We start from the raw sequence: 19314 nt of genomic DNA on the forward strand, positions 1-19314 counted from the left end.
TCACTAGAAAGTTTTTTTCACTTATTACAAAATATATTTTTTCACTTTTCGGAAAACATCGCCCACAGGAAGGGAAGATTCCAGCGTCGCTTACGGATATACCAATAATCTTTTCTTTTTGATTAGCTGTCATCACTACTTTTTCAATTTACACGCCAACCACTACGTAATAAAATGCTTATATTTACCAAAAAACCTACCTCCTCTCACCTATATAAACCCGCTCTCCACAGTCTTTCAGACCTTCTTTCGCCTACTTTCGGTTTCACACCTATTGGTATGTCTCAATTATTTCCTCTTTCTCCTTTATCCTTTCATTTTATTGTTTTCTTTTTGTTCATTTTCTCTGTTTTCCTTTTTGCTTGTGTTTTCATTTCCTCTGTTTTTAATTTGTTTGTATATGAATTTTCATTTTTGCTGCTGTTTCTCTTATTTGTTCTTCCTATTTGCCGCATATGTGTTTCTTAAAATTATAAATTTCGGTGGCTTCAATATTTTTGTTGTAGAATCAGCCTAATTTTGATTATGTGGTGAATTCTTTTAGACCCGAATAGATCGAGAAGGATATTGGGATCGGGTTGATTATTTAAATATTATGCTTCAGTTATTGTTAAATTTGTCTATTTTTGGCGATTTTGCTAATATTTTGCTGCTCTGTTTTTGGCTTGCAGATTGATTTGCGTTTAATTGCTGCAGATACTGTTTGGATTTGGATCTACACATACTTTGGATTCTTCATTAACCCATTGAATTAGGGTTTCACAAATAGTTTATATGTTAGCTTCCAATTCTTCATGACCCTCATGCGTCGAATTCGTATTATGCATTCTTTCTCCGTAGTCTTCCTGTACTGGTTCTACGTGTTTTCATGAACTAGCCCCCCTCACACCTTGTTTTCCTGTCCAGTTTGTTATAGAAATTCCATACTTAGAAAACCCTAACTCGCAAAACCTAGCAAGAGCAATAGTGCCCTCCCCCTTCTTTGAATTCCAATAGTTGTCTGATTAGCCTCTGACTGGAACGATACACAAGACATGGCTTTGACACAGCAACCGGCTAGTTCAGGTTCTGATGGCCAACGTTATGCCACAAATGACGATAGAAAACGAAAGAGAATGGAGTCCAACCGTGAATCTGCAAGGCGGTCACGGATGAGAAAGCAGCAGCATTTGGAGGAGTTGATGAGCCAAATGACACAGCTACAGAATCAGAACGTTCTGTGGCGCGAGAAGATTGATGCTGTGGGAAGAAACTACCTCACCCTCGATGCGGAGAACAATGTCTTGAGGGCTCAAATGGCAGAACTGACTGAACGCTTGGATTCTCTCAATTCGCTCACTCGTTTCTGGGCTGATGCTAATGGACTAGCTGTGGATATCCCTGAAATTCCTGACACTTTGCTTGAGCCCTGGCAGCTTCCTTGCCCAATTCAACCCATCACTGCTTCTGCTGATATGTTTCAGTTTTGAGCTGCTGCTCTGCAGTTCTGAACTACTCTGCTCTTAGCTTGAATTCTTGTTTAATCAGGTGTTGTTTTGCTCTTGGATTGGAGTATGCGATCCTTAGTGGAAGTGGACCTTGTCAGGGGTTGCTTACATTATCCCTTTTGCAGTCTGTCACTGTTTTTTTGTTTATTGTCAATGTGGGTCAGTAGTTTCTGTTTGTATTAGCTTGGTGTTAGTTTCGGTGTTGTTGGTACTCCAATGTTTAGCTCTGGTGGGTTAGCAGTTTCTAGCGCCGTGTCAATGATCTTTGCCTCCAGTTTTATAAATAAATCATTTATGTCAACGAGATTGGCCATTGTTGTTTTTGCGCATTCTCCAAGGTTGTGGGTAATTGTGGATCTGTTCGTCACAATGTTGGGGGCAGTGTTGATTGTTTGGATCTTTTGGAGGTTGGTGATACAGAGCAAGGCTTTTCACAAACAACTCTCTTTATGCTTATTCTTAGAACACTGTACACGTTCAAGAATGGAACATGGAGCTTACTCTAAAATCAAACATCATAATCCCCGTTGAAATTTTTCTTGGCTATTTTGTCGACAAAAGTTGCGCATCTATAGCTGAACGGATTGTTAAATTGTGGAGAATTATGTATAATTCCATTTTTAGGTGCATCTCGTAAAAGGTTATTTACATCACACGGGTAGATTTGCCATTTCATTATATTTCATGCGCTGAGGCCAATTTATAGGCTTCTAATATTTGGTCATTGACTGCCTTGTGGAGATTCCTAAGAAATAAATTACCATATATTGTTAGTCTTTGTTCCAAAGGCAATCTTTATCATGTCAAAAGATAATCGACAATTGACTAATGGCTACATAGTGACTATGCAAATCGAGCTAAATCTAATGTTATCATCGTCTTAGCTAAACCATACAGTAGATGGTTTAAGGTAGAAAGCGGAAGTCAAATGATTCTTAGTTCAGGGGAAGTTGGTTGAGAGTTGGAAATGTGATGTCCAGCACCAAGATTTCGAGCATGAGAACAGAGTATTGAATAATGACTTCTGATTTATAAGCATAAGCTGCGTCAGTTTCACTTTCTTTGGTATGATTTTCAATTGACTACCCTAGGATAATGTAGCTTCGCCCTGTCCTCTATTATCGGTCTCAATTATGTCTATGTATTCTTTATAACAAAAAGTCTCTCTAAAAGTATCTTTTCAGACTTTCTGAGAGCTAGGTATAAACAGACAAAAGATTCCAGCTCACACAAAAATATATATAAATGATACTACTAGTAATATCGCGATAAGATCGAGTAAAACAGCAGACAAAGACTTTCAAGAAATATAGATAACTACTAATTAATTTCTTGTTATACCATGAATTCATATAACAAAACCATCCTTAAACACCACATTCAATAGGTTTGTATCGTATTTATACTAAGCTAAATAGGAAGAATTTTTTCATCATACATATGATATGAGTAGCCTATTTTAGAGCATCCAAGATTTAAAGGACTAAAACACATGGCATAAAATAGAAGTATGTGGTTAAGAAGCAGAAGTTTGCTTGGAAACACAAACAACTATAATCAATTGTCATATACACGGCACTCATCAGTCTCAGGATTTTCCTTGCAATAACCTTCCAAAGGGTCAGAGTTCTGCTTCTGCTTGTCCCGTGCATGGCTAGCTGCTGCACTTGTCTCTTCCACTACATCCCAAGCCGCCGCACATTCTCCGCTAGCTGGATTCTCTGAGCATGCTTCCTCGGCTCCCTTGACACTGTCAGCCACAAGGTCAGAAAGCTTATCTGGTGCTGCTGACACTGGCTTGAGGTACATCCTACTAGACCCAAATTGAGCTGAATTCTTCCATGGATTGTTAAGGCATGGAAACTTAAAGGGCTCAACTTTGGGAGAGTTGGATTTGTTGGCCAATACTCTTGGAGTAGTGAGACTAACACCAGCAATTGTTGCCATATTCTGAAGATCTTTTCTTTTTTCCTTCTGTTTTAGTGATCTTTTGTATGATATGATGTTTAATGTATGAGAAGGTACATATATATAAACAGAGCATGGAACGACTATTGAGCGCACATTTCTTATCATTTTTATAGCCACTGCTGGACATGCACGTCGTAAAATGTCTTTTATGTGGTCTGTTTCTCTAGGATCTTTATGTTAGAAAATACAAAATCTAAAGCATAAAGCTTGATATTATTCCGTGCGTTAGTTGGAGTTTAGATGATGGTCCAGTTTGGTCACGGAATTTGTACCGTTCACAGAAATTCAAGATTGATTAAATCAAACAAGGATTAGTTTCTTCTTAAATAGAAGTTGGATAGTCCTTGTTAATCAGTTTTTCAAAATTGGAGTGTGAACAAAGGGTGAAAACAGTCTGAGTTTAACTTCTATACACTACTGTGTAATAGAACTTTAAAGCGTCAATGTAATACCTTAAATTCAAAATAACCATAGGTAATGCTCACAATAAGTTGAAGGAGTTACTCGAAAAATAAAGCATATAACATGATATAACTGTCAAATTAAATTTATAATATTATAATTTATTTATACTTGTCAGTGTATATAAATTAAATCGTAAGCGGTGACTGGGTGAATCTCACGTCTCCAAATTTCGATATTTCAGCAAAATTGAGGCTCTAAAAAGTCCAAACTTCGAAAAATCCAAGGAGCTGCTTGTTTTTTTCTTATCGACCTCCATGCACTTGTTATTCCATGTCATCCATGATGTTGACATAGGTACTTTAAGAAAACAAATGACACGATCTATTCTTGTAAATCACAAAAAAAAAAAAAAAAGATATGGAAGAAAAAGTTTAGCTAGATGTGGCTAATTAATCATCGAAAGCATAAGCATGATAATACAGAATCAATAATCAGTTCATTTAAATCATTCTGTTACGTAAACATATTCTCATATACCTTGAAGAATATACTTACATAGTGTATCTCTTACGTTTACCTAATCGGCTAATCCAACTGATTACTAGAGGTATAATGCAATATGTCGCTTCCAAATTTAGGACATTGAATTATAAATGTTGTGGAAGAAACTAAGATGGGGGTGTCCGCGGAAGGAGGAAACATGGAAATTCTAATTAAACAGAGGAGTGAATTGAGTGTGCTTAATTTGAGCCTAAAGCCTTCCTGTTTCCGGGGCATCTTTTCTTCCTTTGCCTCGAGGCTGGACACTGTTATTTGCTTTCCTTTTCCTTTACGACATGACATCAGATTCTTTTCCCTCTAGGCTCTATGATCTTTACGTTTTTAAACTCAATCCCATCCATGTTCTAACCCCAAAAACTAATTTTTCGATCGGGGTTTTGAGTTTCGAGAAGAAAGAAGCAGACAATTTCTATAAGGATGAGGGCACAGTTGCTCTCTTTGACATCAGTTTTTGTTCTGAGTTTCATAGGTACATCTACTCTCGATCAACTTCCGGCGGCAGATTTATGATTTAAATTTAATAAGTTTAAATTTTTTTTTTTTTTTTTTTTTAGAAAATATAGATTTAAAACTTAATCTTTACGCAATATTCAATAGGTGTGTGTGTGTGTTATATATGTATAACCTACAAATCTTTTTCTTCCGTGGTGTCCTATTTTAAGAGCCTCATATTAGTTTTGAGATTTATACAAAATATAGATAACTTCTAGTGCTTGATTGGAAGCTAAATTTTAATATATTGGATTGAGACAAACTTAAATAGCTACATGAGTAATTAATGAGAATTCGTATAATTAACCTCCAATTTGTTTGAAATTGAGGTGTAATTATTGTTCTTATCATAGGCTAGTAAGATTTTCAAGCTGGTAATATCTTCATTTAATGACCCTATTTTGTATGTTTCTCTACTGCAGCTGAAAAATGCCGGCAGTTGGTGGGAGAAGAATCAACTTCGAGGAGCAAAACCGAAAGATTCACATTCATAAACTGTTTTGACATGAGTTACGGAACCATAGGCTGTTTACTCAAGGAATTAGTGAAGATCTATTTATACTACATTCGAGCAATATACGTGCACAAAGTGAGGAATGAAGCAACAAAAGAAGCAGTCCAAGAAAACTTGTCCAAAGGACAAAGTCTTGAAGATGCAGTCAAAATAGGACAGCAAGTGGGAAATGCTGCGGCCAAACGAGCATCTTTACAAGCAAAACATATTATGGGGCCAATGGTTTCATCTGGATGGGACTTTTTTGAGACAATATATGTAGGTGGCACATTGGGTGAGGCAATTATTAGAAGTGTTGGTACATTGTTGGGGTCTTATATTGGAGGAATTATTGGAGAAGGGAAAACTAGGTGGTTGGGTTTTCTTTTGGGAAGCCAATTTGGTAGTTGGATTGGTGGGAGGCTAGGCCTAATGTTGCATGATGTGGGAATTGGGCTGCAATATCTACATCAACTCATGAAAACTAAGAATGATGGAGAAAGCAACTCACTTTTGTTGGTTCCTAGCTAGTGAAAGACCTTCTCTCTGTAATTAAAAGCTTGAATTAATATTATTGCTTGTTAGAGCAACAATTTATTGGTAAAAGCCTAGAACTTTGTAACAAGTTTCACATTTCTCCAATTCAGTTGTAGTCTTGTGTAATTTGATGCAAACTACAATATGTGACATCAATGTAATTCCAAACGTAAAGGTTCAGCGGATCATTAGGCAATAGTCACATAATTCTATCGTCTTTCCAGTATTCTTTCTTATTATTGTCTTTTGTAATTAAACTGATAAGTAACACAAATAAAAAATTATAATTGATTGATTAGTAACGAGATAAGGTGAAATAAAATAGTTTCGTGTTTTCAGTTTCATTAAATGTCATTTCATAACTAATAATATCCTTTTTCACGGTAGTAATAGTTATTTGTTTTCTTAGTGCATAAAAGGAGTCATTAAAATTTCAATTATAAAAAAAGAGTAAAATATTTAAAAGTTTTACGAAAGACTTATTTCTTGACGGGAGGAATATCAAATATTGTAAAAGATTATTGCAAATGTATAGCACTAGCTAACATTCACAAGTAGTGTTAAGACCTTGAATTTCAATGATTTTTCTTCTTCTTGGCTTTGAGCCTCTTTCTCTCCTACTAAAGAATACAATTTTTTTAAAAAGATAGAAAAAGTAAGGCATCTCATGCCAACACCAATAGAAAAATCTAAGTGGGAGACCTTTTTAAAAAAGGAAAAAACTATGGAATCTCAGATGGATTGATTGAAATCTATGAACCGGTCAGTCAATCATGAGCCTTCCCAAAGTCTATCATCGTTTCTCTTTACTCTCTCTACACTCACCCAAAACCCTCTTCTTCTCTTCTTCTCTCCCTCTCGCCGTGAAACGCCTCCCATCGCCGCCGTTACTACGCGCCCATTCTAGAAGATTCGTTACCGGCAAGCAATTCAAGGCCAAATCCGCCATGGCTTCCTCCAGATTTCACCTTGTTGTCCCCGTCAACGCCCTTGCGATTGAGGACGGCGGCAATGGCAGTGGCTCTAACGGCGCTGCTAATGCTACTGCTTCTGTTGCTTATGATGACGGTATTTTAGTCCACTCATCTTGAATAATTCAGTTTCGTTTATAAATATTCCTGTTTTTCGTTAATGCTGCTAGGTAACCTTAATTATGGATACCTGTTGGGATTAAGCTAGTTATAAGTGCAGAGACAAGTGGGAGATTTGGAGAACTTCTAATTTGTCTTAAAAGATAAATTTTTTAGTATTGGAATGAAACGGACCTGAATAATCCCTCAGTAAACGATGACTTCTGTTCTTCAGGTGATAGAACATGGTTAAGGCAGTTATATCTATGGAGATTTTGAGGAGTTTTGATGAATAAAAGAAGAATTGGTAGAATTCTCACAGTGCTATTTAAACATTAAATTGATATTTTGGGGTTAAACTACTCGTCCATGAAGAGATAAGTGGGGGATTTAGACGTTGTCTAGTTTGACTTAAAAATCATTTTTTCTAATGGAATAGAGTGGACCTGATTTGAGTGGAATGAATATAGAGGATTTATTGTGACTGATCCAAACAGGTTTATCTCTAAAAATTCATTGAATGTACTACTGTGTATATGATTGCTGTGCATCCCTAAAATGAGAAACACAGAGAAAAGAAGAATCTTTTCGCTATTACACAGGCACTATATTCCAGAATTTTTGGCCTATAAGGCGACTATGACATTTAAACAGAGTCCTTAATATGAAAGGATGTATTTTGTTCCTCATCTTTAAGGCAAGTTAACTTTCTATTGAAGTAACACATGCAATGCCGCCTTCAGTGGAGCGTTGGATCTCAAGTGGAAAAATTTCCTCACTGTTTTAGTGCTTATAGATAATGATAAAGCTGTTAGCTTTTCTCCATGCTCATTCATAAAGCCTCTTCCTTTGCCTCATGTATTACTGCCCCTGGGCAATGCACTGACTTCATGTAATGTAGAGTATGTACCTTCCATAGATAAAACAAGGATGGGCTTATCAAGTTAATTTTTTTTTGGGTGGGGTGGGGTGGGGGGATCTGTAAATTTTATAAGTTTTTCATCTATATCTCCATTTTTTCGTTGCCTTTAGTTTCATGTTTCGATACTCTCTAACTCTTTAATTTTCCCTCTTTAATAGAATTTACATATGTTGCTAATTGGATAAATCTTCTTGTTTTTAAATTTTTTACTAGATCTAGAATCAGCATCAGAAACTGGATATCGTCTCCCTCCCCGTGAGATTAGAGATATTGTTGATGCTCCACCACTTCCAGCACTATCATTCTCTCCATTGAGGGATAAAATACTGTTTCTTAAGCGGAGATCCTTGCCACCTTTGTCAGATTTAGCAAGACCTGAGGAGAAACTTGCTGGAGTCCGCATCGACGGGAAATGTAATACCAGGAGTCGCATGTGAGTAATGATGAAGCTTCTCATGATATTTCCTTTAAGCACTCAAGTACTCAAAGTGCTGGAGACGCTATGTTAGGTTGTTTTATTCCCTTTGGCTGTATACTTGGTGTCTCTTATGTTCTTTACATAGATTAAGTGCTCCTTGCTGGTATCATTCTTCTTCTTCTTCTTCTTCTTCTTCTTCTTCTTCTTCTTCTTCTTCTTCTTCTTCTTCTTCTTCTTCTTCTTCTTCTTCCTTTTCTTCTTGTTAATTATCAAAAAGAAATGTTTTCTTGTTTTAAAGCTAGTAATTGTTGATGCCTTGATGGTGGTACTACATCAATCTTTAGTAAGCAGCTTCCACACAGGATCTTATGATGTTCTTTCTCAGGTCTTTCTATACTGGTATAGGGATCCATCACTTAATGGAAGATGGTAGCCTAGGACCGGAAAAAGAGATCCAGGGTCTCCCAGAAGGTGCTAGAATTAATTTTTTAACATGGTAATTTCCTTCTCCATACCTGTATGTGTGCGTGCTTTGAGTTACTGTGTGATGGTTTTATCTTCACAATGGTCTTACCAATTAATATGCACTTCATGTAATACTCATTTTATCCCTTTTGTTTTGGTGTAGTCCTTTCTTTATTTAAGTCCATACTGAAAAGATTGACCTCTTTCCTTGAGTTGCGAAAACAAATGTAACACATAATAACACTTTCTAGTATTACTTTAAATTTGATGTGACATTTTTATACTTCTCCAACTATTACTTATTATCTCTGACGACTCAGGCGATAATAGCACCACATTTTCTCTTAATCTAAGCAGTAGTTCCATTAGGTTTTCAAATTTGGGACAGTGAAACTTTTGTAAATGAACTTCTCCATGCATCTCAGACGCACAATTTTAAGAGCTAAAATGTATTCTTTGATGTTAAGGTAGGGTTAATCTAAAATTTTCAAAAAATTTAATGTTGGATAATAGTGTTAACTAATACTACTTTATATCAATTTTAGCTTTCTGTCATATGCTTGCACAAGCTAACCTACCTTCTCCATTTTTGTCATGTCAAATATGGCAAAATTGCACTGGAAGTCAAAAAGGTATCTTTAAACTGGTAGAGACAACCATCTGTTCCAAGATTCTAACCTCCATGGAAATGGTAACCAGCTAGTTTTTACTTTTGAAAATTCATTTAGTCACAAATGGGAGGCAGATTTTCCTAATTGAGCAAGATGACGATGAGTCCCAAGTGTTCTAAACATTCGATATTGACTAATAACTTATTCAACGTCCCTATGAAAAATGAATATCATTTCTAAGAGAAGAGATGATCTGGTAGACTGAACATCACACTTAGCTCTTGGTCAACCAGTAGATGTCATTGATCTTTCCAAAGCATTTGATTGACTAGCAATAAGTAAAACTATAAAAGCTTTTCATTTTATAGTTCAGTATTTCCTATCTAAGGGAGGATATTCTAGAGGTAAGAACCCTCGACCTCTAGCGGTAAGGTTGCGGTTTCGCATCACTAAGCTAACAAAGTTGGAAAGGGCCATTGTTCGGCTCCTAGGTAAAGTGGGTTTGGAGGTCGGAGTTTACCATATCCAAAAGAAAAAGTTCTGTGTTTACTATCAGTTACCTTACTGATTAAACCTGTACATCACTTTAATTACTAGAAGAAAACAGAAACTTCACCTAATGGGGGATGCAATGTGAAACTAGAGTAAAAAGCCTCTTTCTTTATTTTTCCTTCTAAAAAAAAGCCTCTTTATCATATTTTCCTTGCATATTCCCTTTATATATAAATGTCTCTTCAATAGAGACCTAATATACTTGTATATTTGGATCAATTATTATCTTTCCTTCTTCATCTGATTCTTTGCTTTTTTATGAAGGTCAAATAATGGTCAGCATTTAGCCTTCACTGTCCGTCTTGATGAGGTATTTTGATATATGTTTGGGTGTCTCCCTGTGAGTCTATATTATTTGTACGTTGATGTTACGGAAAACTTAATAGTAGATTTGCCTTCAGCTATTTCACTTTGTATCATTCTGATATTTTTAATGCCTAATATCACGTAAGGTCCTTTGTCACAAGGTAGATCTGATGTTTTGACTTTTTGTATCAGGATGATGGCAGCAGCAGCAAACTGAGAGTATGGGTTGCTAATGTGGATACTGGGAAAGCTAGACCTCTTTTCGAGTCACCAGATATATATGTAAATGCTGTTTTTGACAAGTAGGTCATTTTCCATACTCTGCCTGTCATTAAAAGGAAAGTCTGCTGATTCTAAGCTACATCTCCCTGTCCTGACAACTCTGTTTCTGTTATTATCAGCTTTGTTTGGGTGAATGACTCAACTCTTTTGGTATGTACCATTCCATTATCTCGTGGAGATCCACCAAGGAAACCTTTGGTTCCCTCTGGCCCCAAGATTCAATCTAATGAGCAGAAGAATGTTATTCAATCTAGAACCTACCAGGATCTGCTCAAAGATGAATATGATGAAGATCTGTTCGAGTATTATGCTACTACACAGCTGGTTTTGGCTTCTTTAGATGGGGAAATAAAGCCTTTTGGTCCACCAGCTATATACACGTCAATGGACCCATCTCCGGACCAAGCATACATTTTGTTAACCTCAACTCACAGGCCGTTTTCATTTGTTGTACCATGTGGAAGGTTTCCCAAAAAGGTTGAAGTGTGGAAGGCCAATGGAGAATTTGTGAGAGAACTTTGTGATTTTCCCCTTGCAGAAAATATTCCCATTGCATTCAATAGTGTGAGGAAAGGGATGCGATCAATCAATTGGAGAGCAGATAAACCATCGAATCTCTATTGGTATGCATACAAAAATCTATTCTAGTATATTTAGTTCACTGGTTAACAAAACTCCATGGATGTGCTTCTGGACTGCCAAAAAAAGAGAGATGAATGTTTCAGATTTGATGGGGAAAAATTAAGCTGCCTTGTTTTCCTGGTTGGTTGGGGGAAAGGGGAGTTGAATGATAGTCTTATCTAGATCTTTCTAACTGATTTTTGAGCCTATAATATGGGCTTATGACTCCTCAGATCAGAAAAGCCTAAAAGAAATATTGAGTGATTACAGATTTATATATAAGGGAGAAGAAAGGTAGATGTTGTTTGTTGTATTTTGCTCTCATGTGAAATGTGAATGACTTGTTTCTGGTAATCCACTAATATTTGGATGCTAGTACTAATCTAGTACTATAATTACCCCTTTGAAATAACAATTCATGATAGTTGCACATTGATTTGTTGAATTATCAGTATCGTCACTTATCTGAGGCTATATTGTCAGTATTGTCACTTATTTGATGCTATATTGTCAGTATTGTCACTTATTTGATGCTTTTCTCCTGAAACTGTTTCAGGGTTGAGACACAAGATGGTGGTGATGCTAAAGTCGAAGTTTCTCCACGTGACATAATTTATACACAATCTGCTGCACCACATGAAAATGAACATCCTAAAATTTTACATAAACTGGATCTTCGCTATGGGTATGTACAAAATTATACCTGTCATGTTATGTACGATTGTTACTCAACAAATGTGAATTATACACGTGGGATTCATGTGCGTTGAAACAGCTTTATTTTTCATTTATTTTTGATACATGCGTGAACAATGATTGATATTTTTCGGTAGGAAGATATTACTTATGGTGTATTGGATTGCAAGTTATACTTTGTGTAAGAGTATGCAAATAGTCAATTGTTTCAGTTTTTTTGGGTGCCACTATGTCAATTATTTAGCAAGTATTTGGTCAATTACAGGTGATTGATTACCTATAGATAAGTTGAATTTCAAGTCATTTTGGTGGGTGGTTACAGTAACATAATTCAAAGTCGTCAAAAGAACTTTTACACAATTAATATCATATTTGACTTGGGTTGCCAGGTTTATAAAGAATTGATAAAGTTTTTCTTTTCATTTTGCAAAATAAATGGAAAAGCACATATTACTTGTTATATAGGGTTATAGCAGAAGCAGATAGATGCTTTTGATAGTATTGCTATCATTGACTGCCTTTACAAAAAACAGGTTTCATTTATCCTCTATATTTGACGAGGGGATTCACTTGTCGAGTAAACAACCAAGAATTAGGAACCAAGATTATTCTCCAATAAAAATGATGTTCTTATATTGGGATCTTCTTACATGTACAGAGGGATTTCTTGGTGTGATGATACACTTGCATTAGTTTATGAATCGTGGTACAAAACAAGGAAGGTGAGGACATGGGTTATATCCCCCGGATCAGAGAATGTAAATCCACGTATACTCTTTGATCGATCATCAGAAGATGTTTATTCTGATCCTGGTTCTCCTATGTCGCGGAGAACTCCTGCTGGAACTTATGTTATTGCAAAGGTGAAGAAGGAAGATGATGGGGACACTTATCTATTATTAAATGGAAGTGGCGCTACCCCGGAAGGAAACATTCCGTTTCTTGATTTGTTTGACATGTAGGTCTGGTGTACGTTTTTTCCCATATTTTTTCGTTTGCCGAAGAAAGTGATCTGACATGATTTCTTTCAGAAATACAGGCAGTAAGGAACGAATCTGGCAGAGTAACAGGGAAAAATATTTTGAGACTGTTGTTGCTTTGATGTCTGATCAGAAAGAAGGGGAATTGTCAATAAATAAGTTGAAGATACTCACTTCTAAAGAATCCAAAACTGAAAACACTCAGTACTACCTTCTGAGCTGGCCAGAGAAAAAAGCATGTCAGATTACAAACTTCCCTCATCCATACCCACAGTTGGAATCGTTGCAAAAAGAAATGATCAGGTATCAGAGGAAGGATGGAGTTCAACTTACTGCGACCCTATATCTTCCACCAGGTTATGATCCCTCGAGAGATGGACCCCTCCCATGCCTAGTATGGTCATACCCAGGAGAATTTAAGAGTAAAGATGCAGCTAGCCAAGTTCGAGGTTCCCCTAATGAGTTTGCTGGCATTGGGCCAACATCCCCCCTCCTATGGTTAGCAAGGAGGTGTGTCTCTGTTCTCTGTATTGTCCATCTAAATTTTGCTTGCTATAATTGTTATTTTGCCGGTGTGTCATGTTAGTCTTTTTCGGGGAACTGCTTGATTTGGAACCACAAATTTCAGGTTTGCTGTCTTATCAGGGCCGACAATTCCAATCATCGGAGAGGGTGATGAAGAGGCCAATGACAGGTAAACTTGTGCACTAATAATTTAAGGATGTGACTTCTCTTTATCAGTTTGAGTAGCAGTAGGACTACTTGACTAAATCTGTTTAATGATCATTGGTCTACTAGTGGAAAAACTGGGTTTGTCTTCTTGCTACAAATACGGCAACAACAAATAATAAGACCAATCTCAATCTAGTTGGGCCTAGCTGCATGAATCCTCACTATCCCTTTCACTCCGATATGAGTGTCTCATTTCATTATTTTGATATTTAAAAATTTAGTTTCTCTAACACAGTCTTGTGAAGAGCGTGAAGCGAGAAAAAGCGACAAGTCCCTTTTCGCTTAAAGCGAGAAGCGAAGCGTTCGCTTTTTTGTAGTGAAGCGGAATTTAAAATAAATACTGCATAGACAACTAAGAATAAATGATATGAAAAAAATGACAGTAAGTATGCCAAAAAATAGCAGTATAACTGAAACGAAAAATGGGCAGCATTTCGCTACAATTTATCACTAAAACAGTGAAAGAAAATGAAGAAAAAGAAGAGAATGAGAAAAAGAAGAACTGAAGGGGAAAAAAAATTTCGCAGCATTTCGCTGCTATTTGGACACTGAAATAGTGAAGGAAAAAGAAAAAGAAGAAGAAGGAGGAGGAGGAGGAGGAAGATATCACATACCTGGGACCAAACTTGATGATCTTGAAGTTAAAAAAAGAGAGCCTTTTTAATTAATTAACATTGGCAGCCCAAATATAAAGAGAAGCGCTCGCTTCTGTCGCTCTCGCTTCTCGCTTTTTCAGGGGAAGCGCTTGCTTTTTTGTACCTGATACGCTTCAGATCAGAGAAGCGCCAGATGCCTCACTTTGCATCGCTTCTCGCTTTAAGCGAGGAAGCGGCCGATTTTAACAACACTGCTCTAACATAAGAGGTCTTTTACGTTTTCTATTGAAAATTGACATACAAACCCCCCAAGAAGATTAATTAGACTCCTAGCAAATTTTTGATCGATGAAGCATAGTCACAAGACTAAGCTTTAAGAGCAGAAGTGTGATAAAAGGTATAAATCCAATTTATGTTTTTTTTTATAAGTGAAAAAAATCTTTAATTCAATGGTAATCAGAGGTTTAAAATCAAAGGTTTAAATCTAATTCATTTGAGAACTTAATGAGTGGGCACACCTCATTTATGAGAAACCGAAATGGAAGCAGGGGTGCTTCACGGTCAAGTGAAAGCAAGCTTAGAGCACCTCTAAAGAGAAATGTGAATTACATTTTTTTTGTAAGTGAAATATGTTATTCCTATTTGGGCCAAACTCGAAGAAATATTGCAAATGTCAACAAGGAAGCAAAAAAGACACATTTGCTAGGGACAATGCTAGTTTTTTTTTTCTAATGACGGCAGTGTTCAGGTCAGCCTCAACCAATTCACCAGGTAGCCTGTTAAATGTCTACAAGCACATGTGTCGAGTAAACATGCCCAACAATGATCGAGCAGTTGGGCTTACAATAATTGTTATAGCAGGGTATGAACTTGGGATCTCCTGATTGTTACTCCTGTGCCTCAACGACTACCAAATGCCCTTCTGATTGTTACTCCTAATCTCCTATGCCTCAACCACTTACCTATGCCCTTGGGGACTTTGTTTGGGAATTTGTTCTTGTTGTTTTATCTGGTAAAACTTACAGCACAAATGAGCATCCACAAGTGAAATCCTGCTCTCCCAGGTTCTTCCACTCTTTGTAAATGCTCTATTGGAAAATGGAAAATGCTGTGACTAGCTACCGCCTTTCATCTTAGATTTCCCTTTCTTTTGCATGTTTTGCTTTCAGTTGCATCTTGATCAGTTAGCCCTCGTGTTCTGAGCTGTTGGTGTTCTGCACTTTGTTATGAAATGAGTAAAACTGCATAGTGCATACTGAAAGTTTGATCTTTATATTATTCTTATGAATCACAGCATGAAAGGCGGTCCATGTGAAAGTTGCTTGTTGGAGCGCATATTGGACTTCTCCATCAAAACCACGGATTTAGTTCTTCTAAACAAAATTCACTTTGCATGAGTATCGTGCTAACCACAGATACTGTTGGTGTATTAGTAATTTGTAGAGTTAATGATTTTGGGAGTAGTTTGAATATAAAAAACTCCGCAGTAATATGCTGAATACCATGCCGCATCTACCTACTCTACTGAAGTTCTTCTGCGTAAAATTTTGTGCCCATGTGGTTGCTGACAAGTGATGAAGCATTATTAAACCCTTTCTTTCTCTTTGTTGCTTTTATTTTGGGGGTGGGGGTGGGGGGAGGGATGATGTCATGGGCTGTTGACTGGACTTGCTTCCTTCAGCTGCTCCTTGTAGATAGATTATTGATGTTCGGGGACTAATTTTAAGGATAAACCATGTCTCTGTCTTGTGATGAAATGGATTCCTTTACTTTTCCACCTGCAATTTGGAGGTTTGGGTGTTTATTGATTAAATCTTGTCTTAACCAGGTACATAGAACAACTTGTTGCAAGTGCTGAGGCTGCAGTGGAAGAAGTTATACGCCGTGGAGTAAGCTTTTTCTTCTTCCCGCTGAACATATGTTGCGTGAAACTTTGGAGTTACGGCTGAGCTCTGTGGTGCTTTGTTTTTTAGGTGGCCGATCCAAACAAAATTGCTGTTGGTGGTCATTCCTATGGGGCATTCATGACAGCAAACCTCCTTGCACATGCACCTCATCTTTTCTGTTGTGGAATTGCTCGGTCTGGTGCTTATAACAGAACACTAACACCTTTTGGGTTCCAGGTAATCCTCCCAAGTCATGTGTAAGGTCAATAAGTCTAAAGTCCTAATGACTTGGTGTTTCTCTCTGCATTCTAGGAGGATTATTTCATTAACTTACTTTGCTAAGAACTTATTTGTTTATCTTTTCAGAACGAGGAGAGAACACTTTGGGAGGCGACCAATACTTATGTTGAGATGAGCCCTTTTATGTCAGCCAATAAGATTAAGAAGCCTATCTTGCTTATCCATGGGGAGGAGGACAACAATCCAGGAACCTTGATGATGCAGGTAAAATGACAGTCCTCTTGTTCTTATTCTTCTTTCAGCATCTTGTTTCAAGAGCCATATTTTCCGTGAATGTTGCCTGTCACCTAAAGTAGGCAAGTTAGTTGCAAATGTTCTTGATTTACTCCGTAAGTATGCTAGTTCTTCCTAGATTTATCTAATGAGTTTGCTAGCCTTGACTTCAAGAGTCTTGATCTTAAAAACTCTTTTCGTTTTGCTTAAAATATACAGTCAGATCGTTTCTTCAATGCACTTAAAGGTCATGGTGCACTTTGTCGCCTTGTAATTCTTCCATATGAGAGTCATGGTTATGGAGCACGAGAGAGTATAATGCATGTACTCTGGGAGACTGATAGGTGGCTCCAAAAGCATTGCGCCTATTCTTCAGATGTCAAGGCAGATCTCAATGCGTGCAAGGACAATGCAGAAGGGACAGTAGATTCACAAAGCAAAGCTGTTGGTGCTGCTGGAGGTGTTCAAGAGCTTGCAAATTTGGATGATGACAAATTTCACTCTATCAGAAGGTCATTATTGTGGTAATTTCTTATTTCATGAAATATCTTCATATGTTCTAAAATTTCTCGTATCAAGAACTTGGTTCTTCTGTCATGGAAATCTAGTCAAGTTGATTGATTGTTTGCTTGAATAAAGTATAACTTCTTGATTCCCCACGTTCGGCACATGTGGAGAATTTCTGTTCAAGAAGGCGCTTTGTGTTTTAGCATGGCTAAATGCAGTCTCGTTTTGTTTTTATTATCCATGCCAATTAATTTGACAGACTACTTGAATCTGCACTTTATCGCTCAATAACCAAGATTTGGCAGACCCACACATAGTTTTGTCATTCCTTTTTATTATGATAAGTCATGGACCTTCATCCTTGGAAATGCCTTGAGAGCTTTTAGATCTCCATTCCAATAGTTGATATGGTAGTGGTTTGGGAACCTTCTCAAATTCATTGGCTACGGTACACTTCGTCTATGCTCAGTATGGAGTTAGATTTACATAGAGATTGATGCTTTGCTTTCTGTATTAAAGATTCAAGGGGTTGATTGGTTTGAAGAATAGGAAGGAAAGGTTTGATGCCATTTATTTATTTTCGTGGATTTACATAGAGATGGGTGCCTTTTTAGGTGGAAATACACTGTCGCATTTATTAATACTCCTTTTTACTTTTCCGTCCATTCTTACCAACCTACCAGCAGATTCTCTCAAATGCCTCCCTTTTCCCTTTTCCCATAATTGTCCAAATGCAAGTGCCTTGAATGACCACCATTATTTCTAGTAACCTTCTTAAATAACAAGGTTACAGCATGAGTAGCTGCTACGCCTATCTGCTACATCTTTATACTCTAGCAATGTACTATGCATAATTGGTGATCATGTTATTCACCGGAATTTATACTCTCATCTCTCTTTCTTTTCTCAAGTTGCCCATCGTTGTTTCTTGATTTGTAGATTTCATGGTGACAAACTACCTGGAGATGAAGCCAGGAGTCACTGATAAGGTCCGCCTGTGACCACTTATACAGCAATTCTATTGCAACAATAAGTACCCTGATGAAGGAGTGCAGGTCAGTTGTTTTCATAAAACGCTGTGCTTCTTTAATGTCATGGACAGTGATGGCCTCATGGGTGACTATACTGCGTTCTGCTTTGCGTGATTACAATTTAGAAGTGTAAAGCTATTGTTTACTAATTACAGGGACAGTTCATATTGGATATTGTAAACATCTTTGTCTGTGTACAGCAATTAGAAATTGTTTATTGAATACTCAATATATTACTGGGTTGTGATTTCGTTTTAACTTTTTATGCTGTTTTCTTATTTGGCTTCTAACTTCAGACAATTTTTTTTGGGGAAGTCCCAGAGTGCTGCACTCAAATTAAAATGCAAGAAATTAAAAAATAGCCAGATTTACAACTAGTCGTTCAAAAATAGTCCAGTTTCAAAAGTAATCGAAATTTAGCCACTTTTTATGTAAAGATAAATCTGAGCGAAAACACTGTTCAAAACCCGGAAAATACGCTAGTATATTATACTGGAGTTCCAGCATAAGTATGCTTGAACTCTAGCATATTATACTGGAGTTCTAGGATAAGTACTTATCCTGGAACTCCAGCATAATATGATGGAGTTCCAGCATAAGTGCACTAGAACTCCAGCATAATATATTGGAGTTCCAGCAAGTATAATTGTCCAGTATAATATACTGGAATTTGGAGCACCGGTGCTCCGGTCTCTAGTATATTATACTGGAGTTAGCAAAGTATAGCGGTTCAGCATAATATACTGGAGTTCATACACAGGTGCACCGAACTCCAGCATATTATGCTGGACCGGTCTCTGTTGCAGCAAAATAGTGGCTATTTTTCATTGACTTTGTAAACACTGGCTATTTTTGAATGACCAGTCCGAAAACTGGCTATACTGTGCTATTTTTACAATTAAAATCCGACTTTCGTGGCACATATAGAAGCACGTAATAACTTTAGTGGTGAAATAACATAATAAAAGAAAGAAGAATATGTCAAAGAAAAGAAAGAGAATTTTATTGATTTTGAGATTGAATTACAATGGGATAAAATCCCTCTATTTATAGGGGAAAAATAATTTAGTCACAAAGTAACAAACTCCGTAAAAGATAGATACTTAGAATACAGTTCTATTTATAATACTCTCTCTTGAATGTCTATTCAACAAATAACGTGCCTTGTTAAAATCGTAAC

At 36.9% G+C, this 19314-nt stretch overlaps 4 protein-coding genes across 5 annotated transcripts; 3 read left to right on the forward strand and 1 right to left on the reverse strand.

Annotated features, from left to right (window-relative positions):
• The first annotated feature begins 205 nt into the window (after positions 1–205).
• Positions 206–1788, forward strand: LOC107805559 (bZIP transcription factor 53). Its single transcript, XM_016629620.2, has 2 exons — positions 206–277; positions 672–1788. Exon 2 carries the CDS (start codon positions 1035–1037, stop codon positions 1467–1469), a length of 435 nt encoding a protein of 144 aa, XP_016485106.1. The 5' UTR covers positions 206–277; positions 672–1034; the 3' UTR covers positions 1470–1788.
• Positions 1789–2804: 1016 nt separating this feature from the next.
• On the reverse strand, positions 2805–3571 carry LOC107805556 (calvin cycle protein CP12-2, chloroplastic-like). The gene has a single exon (XM_016629616.2). It carries the CDS (start codon positions 3561–3563, stop codon positions 3045–3047), a length of 519 nt encoding a protein of 172 aa, XP_016485102.2. The 5' UTR covers positions 3564–3571; the 3' UTR covers positions 2805–3044.
• A 967-nt stretch (positions 3572–4538) lies between these two features.
• Positions 4539–6136, forward strand: LOC107805557 (uncharacterized). Its single transcript, XM_016629618.2, has 2 exons — positions 4539–4893; positions 5339–6136. Exons 1-2 carry the CDS (start codon positions 4842–4844, stop codon positions 5938–5940), a joined length of 654 nt encoding a protein of 217 aa, XP_016485104.1. The 5' UTR covers positions 4539–4841; the 3' UTR covers positions 5941–6136.
• Positions 6137–6434: 298 nt separating this feature from the next.
• On the forward strand, positions 6435–18392 carry LOC107823911 (putative glutamyl endopeptidase, chloroplastic). 2 transcript variants are annotated; one of them, XM_075244067.1, is made up of 15 exons: positions 6435–7014; positions 8152–8371; positions 8742–8852; positions 10249–10294; positions 10483–10592; positions 10692–11195; positions 11750–11878; positions 12548–12847; positions 12921–13379; positions 13498–13563; positions 16026–16086; positions 16171–16320; positions 16450–16587; positions 16816–17120; positions 18043–18392. In XM_075244067.1, coding segments are annotated over exons 1-15 (2895 nt in total). In that variant the 5' UTR covers positions 6435–6719; the 3' UTR covers positions 18044–18392. The 2 variants fall into 2 exon arrangements, with proteins under 2 accessions (XP_075100168.1, XP_075100167.1); XM_075244066.1 differs by having other exon boundaries at positions 16816–17108.
• Positions 18393–19314: the final 922 nt, after the last annotated feature.

Source organism: Nicotiana tabacum, chromosome 22 (genome assembly GCF_000715075.1).
Source record: "Nicotiana tabacum cultivar K326 chromosome 22, ASM71507v2, whole genome shotgun sequence".
Taxonomy (NCBI): domain Eukaryota; kingdom Viridiplantae; phylum Streptophyta; class Magnoliopsida; order Solanales; family Solanaceae; genus Nicotiana; species Nicotiana tabacum.

Bases quoted from the DNA above. Each gene is read 5' to 3' on its own strand.
- LOC107805559 (XM_016629620.2), top strand. From the start codon at position 1,035: ATGGCTTTGACACAGCAACCGGCTAGTTCAGGTTCTGATGGCCAACGT.
- LOC107805556 (XM_016629616.2), bottom strand. From the start codon at position 3,563: ATGATAAGAAATGTGCGCTCAATAGTCGTTCCATGCTCTGTTTATATA.
- LOC107805557 (XM_016629618.2), top strand. From the start codon at position 4,842: ATGAGGGCACAGTTGCTCTCTTTGACATCAGTTTTTGTTCTGAGTTTC. The intron at 4,894-5,338 runs GTACATCTACTC...TCTCTACTGCAG, and splicing joins TTTTGTTCTGAGTTTCATAG to CTGAAAAATGCCGGCAGTTG.
- LOC107823911 (XM_075244066.1), top strand. From the start codon at position 6,720: ATGAGCCTTCCCAAAGTCTATCATCGTTTCTCTTTACTCTCTCTACAC. The intron at 8,372-8,741 runs GTGAGTAATGAT...GTTCTTTCTCAG, and splicing joins TGTAATACCAGGAGTCGCAT to GTCTTTCTATACTGGTATAG. The intron at 16,321-16,449 runs GTAATCCTCCCA...TTATCTTTTCAG, and splicing joins TAACACCTTTTGGGTTCCAG to AACGAGGAGAGAACACTTTG.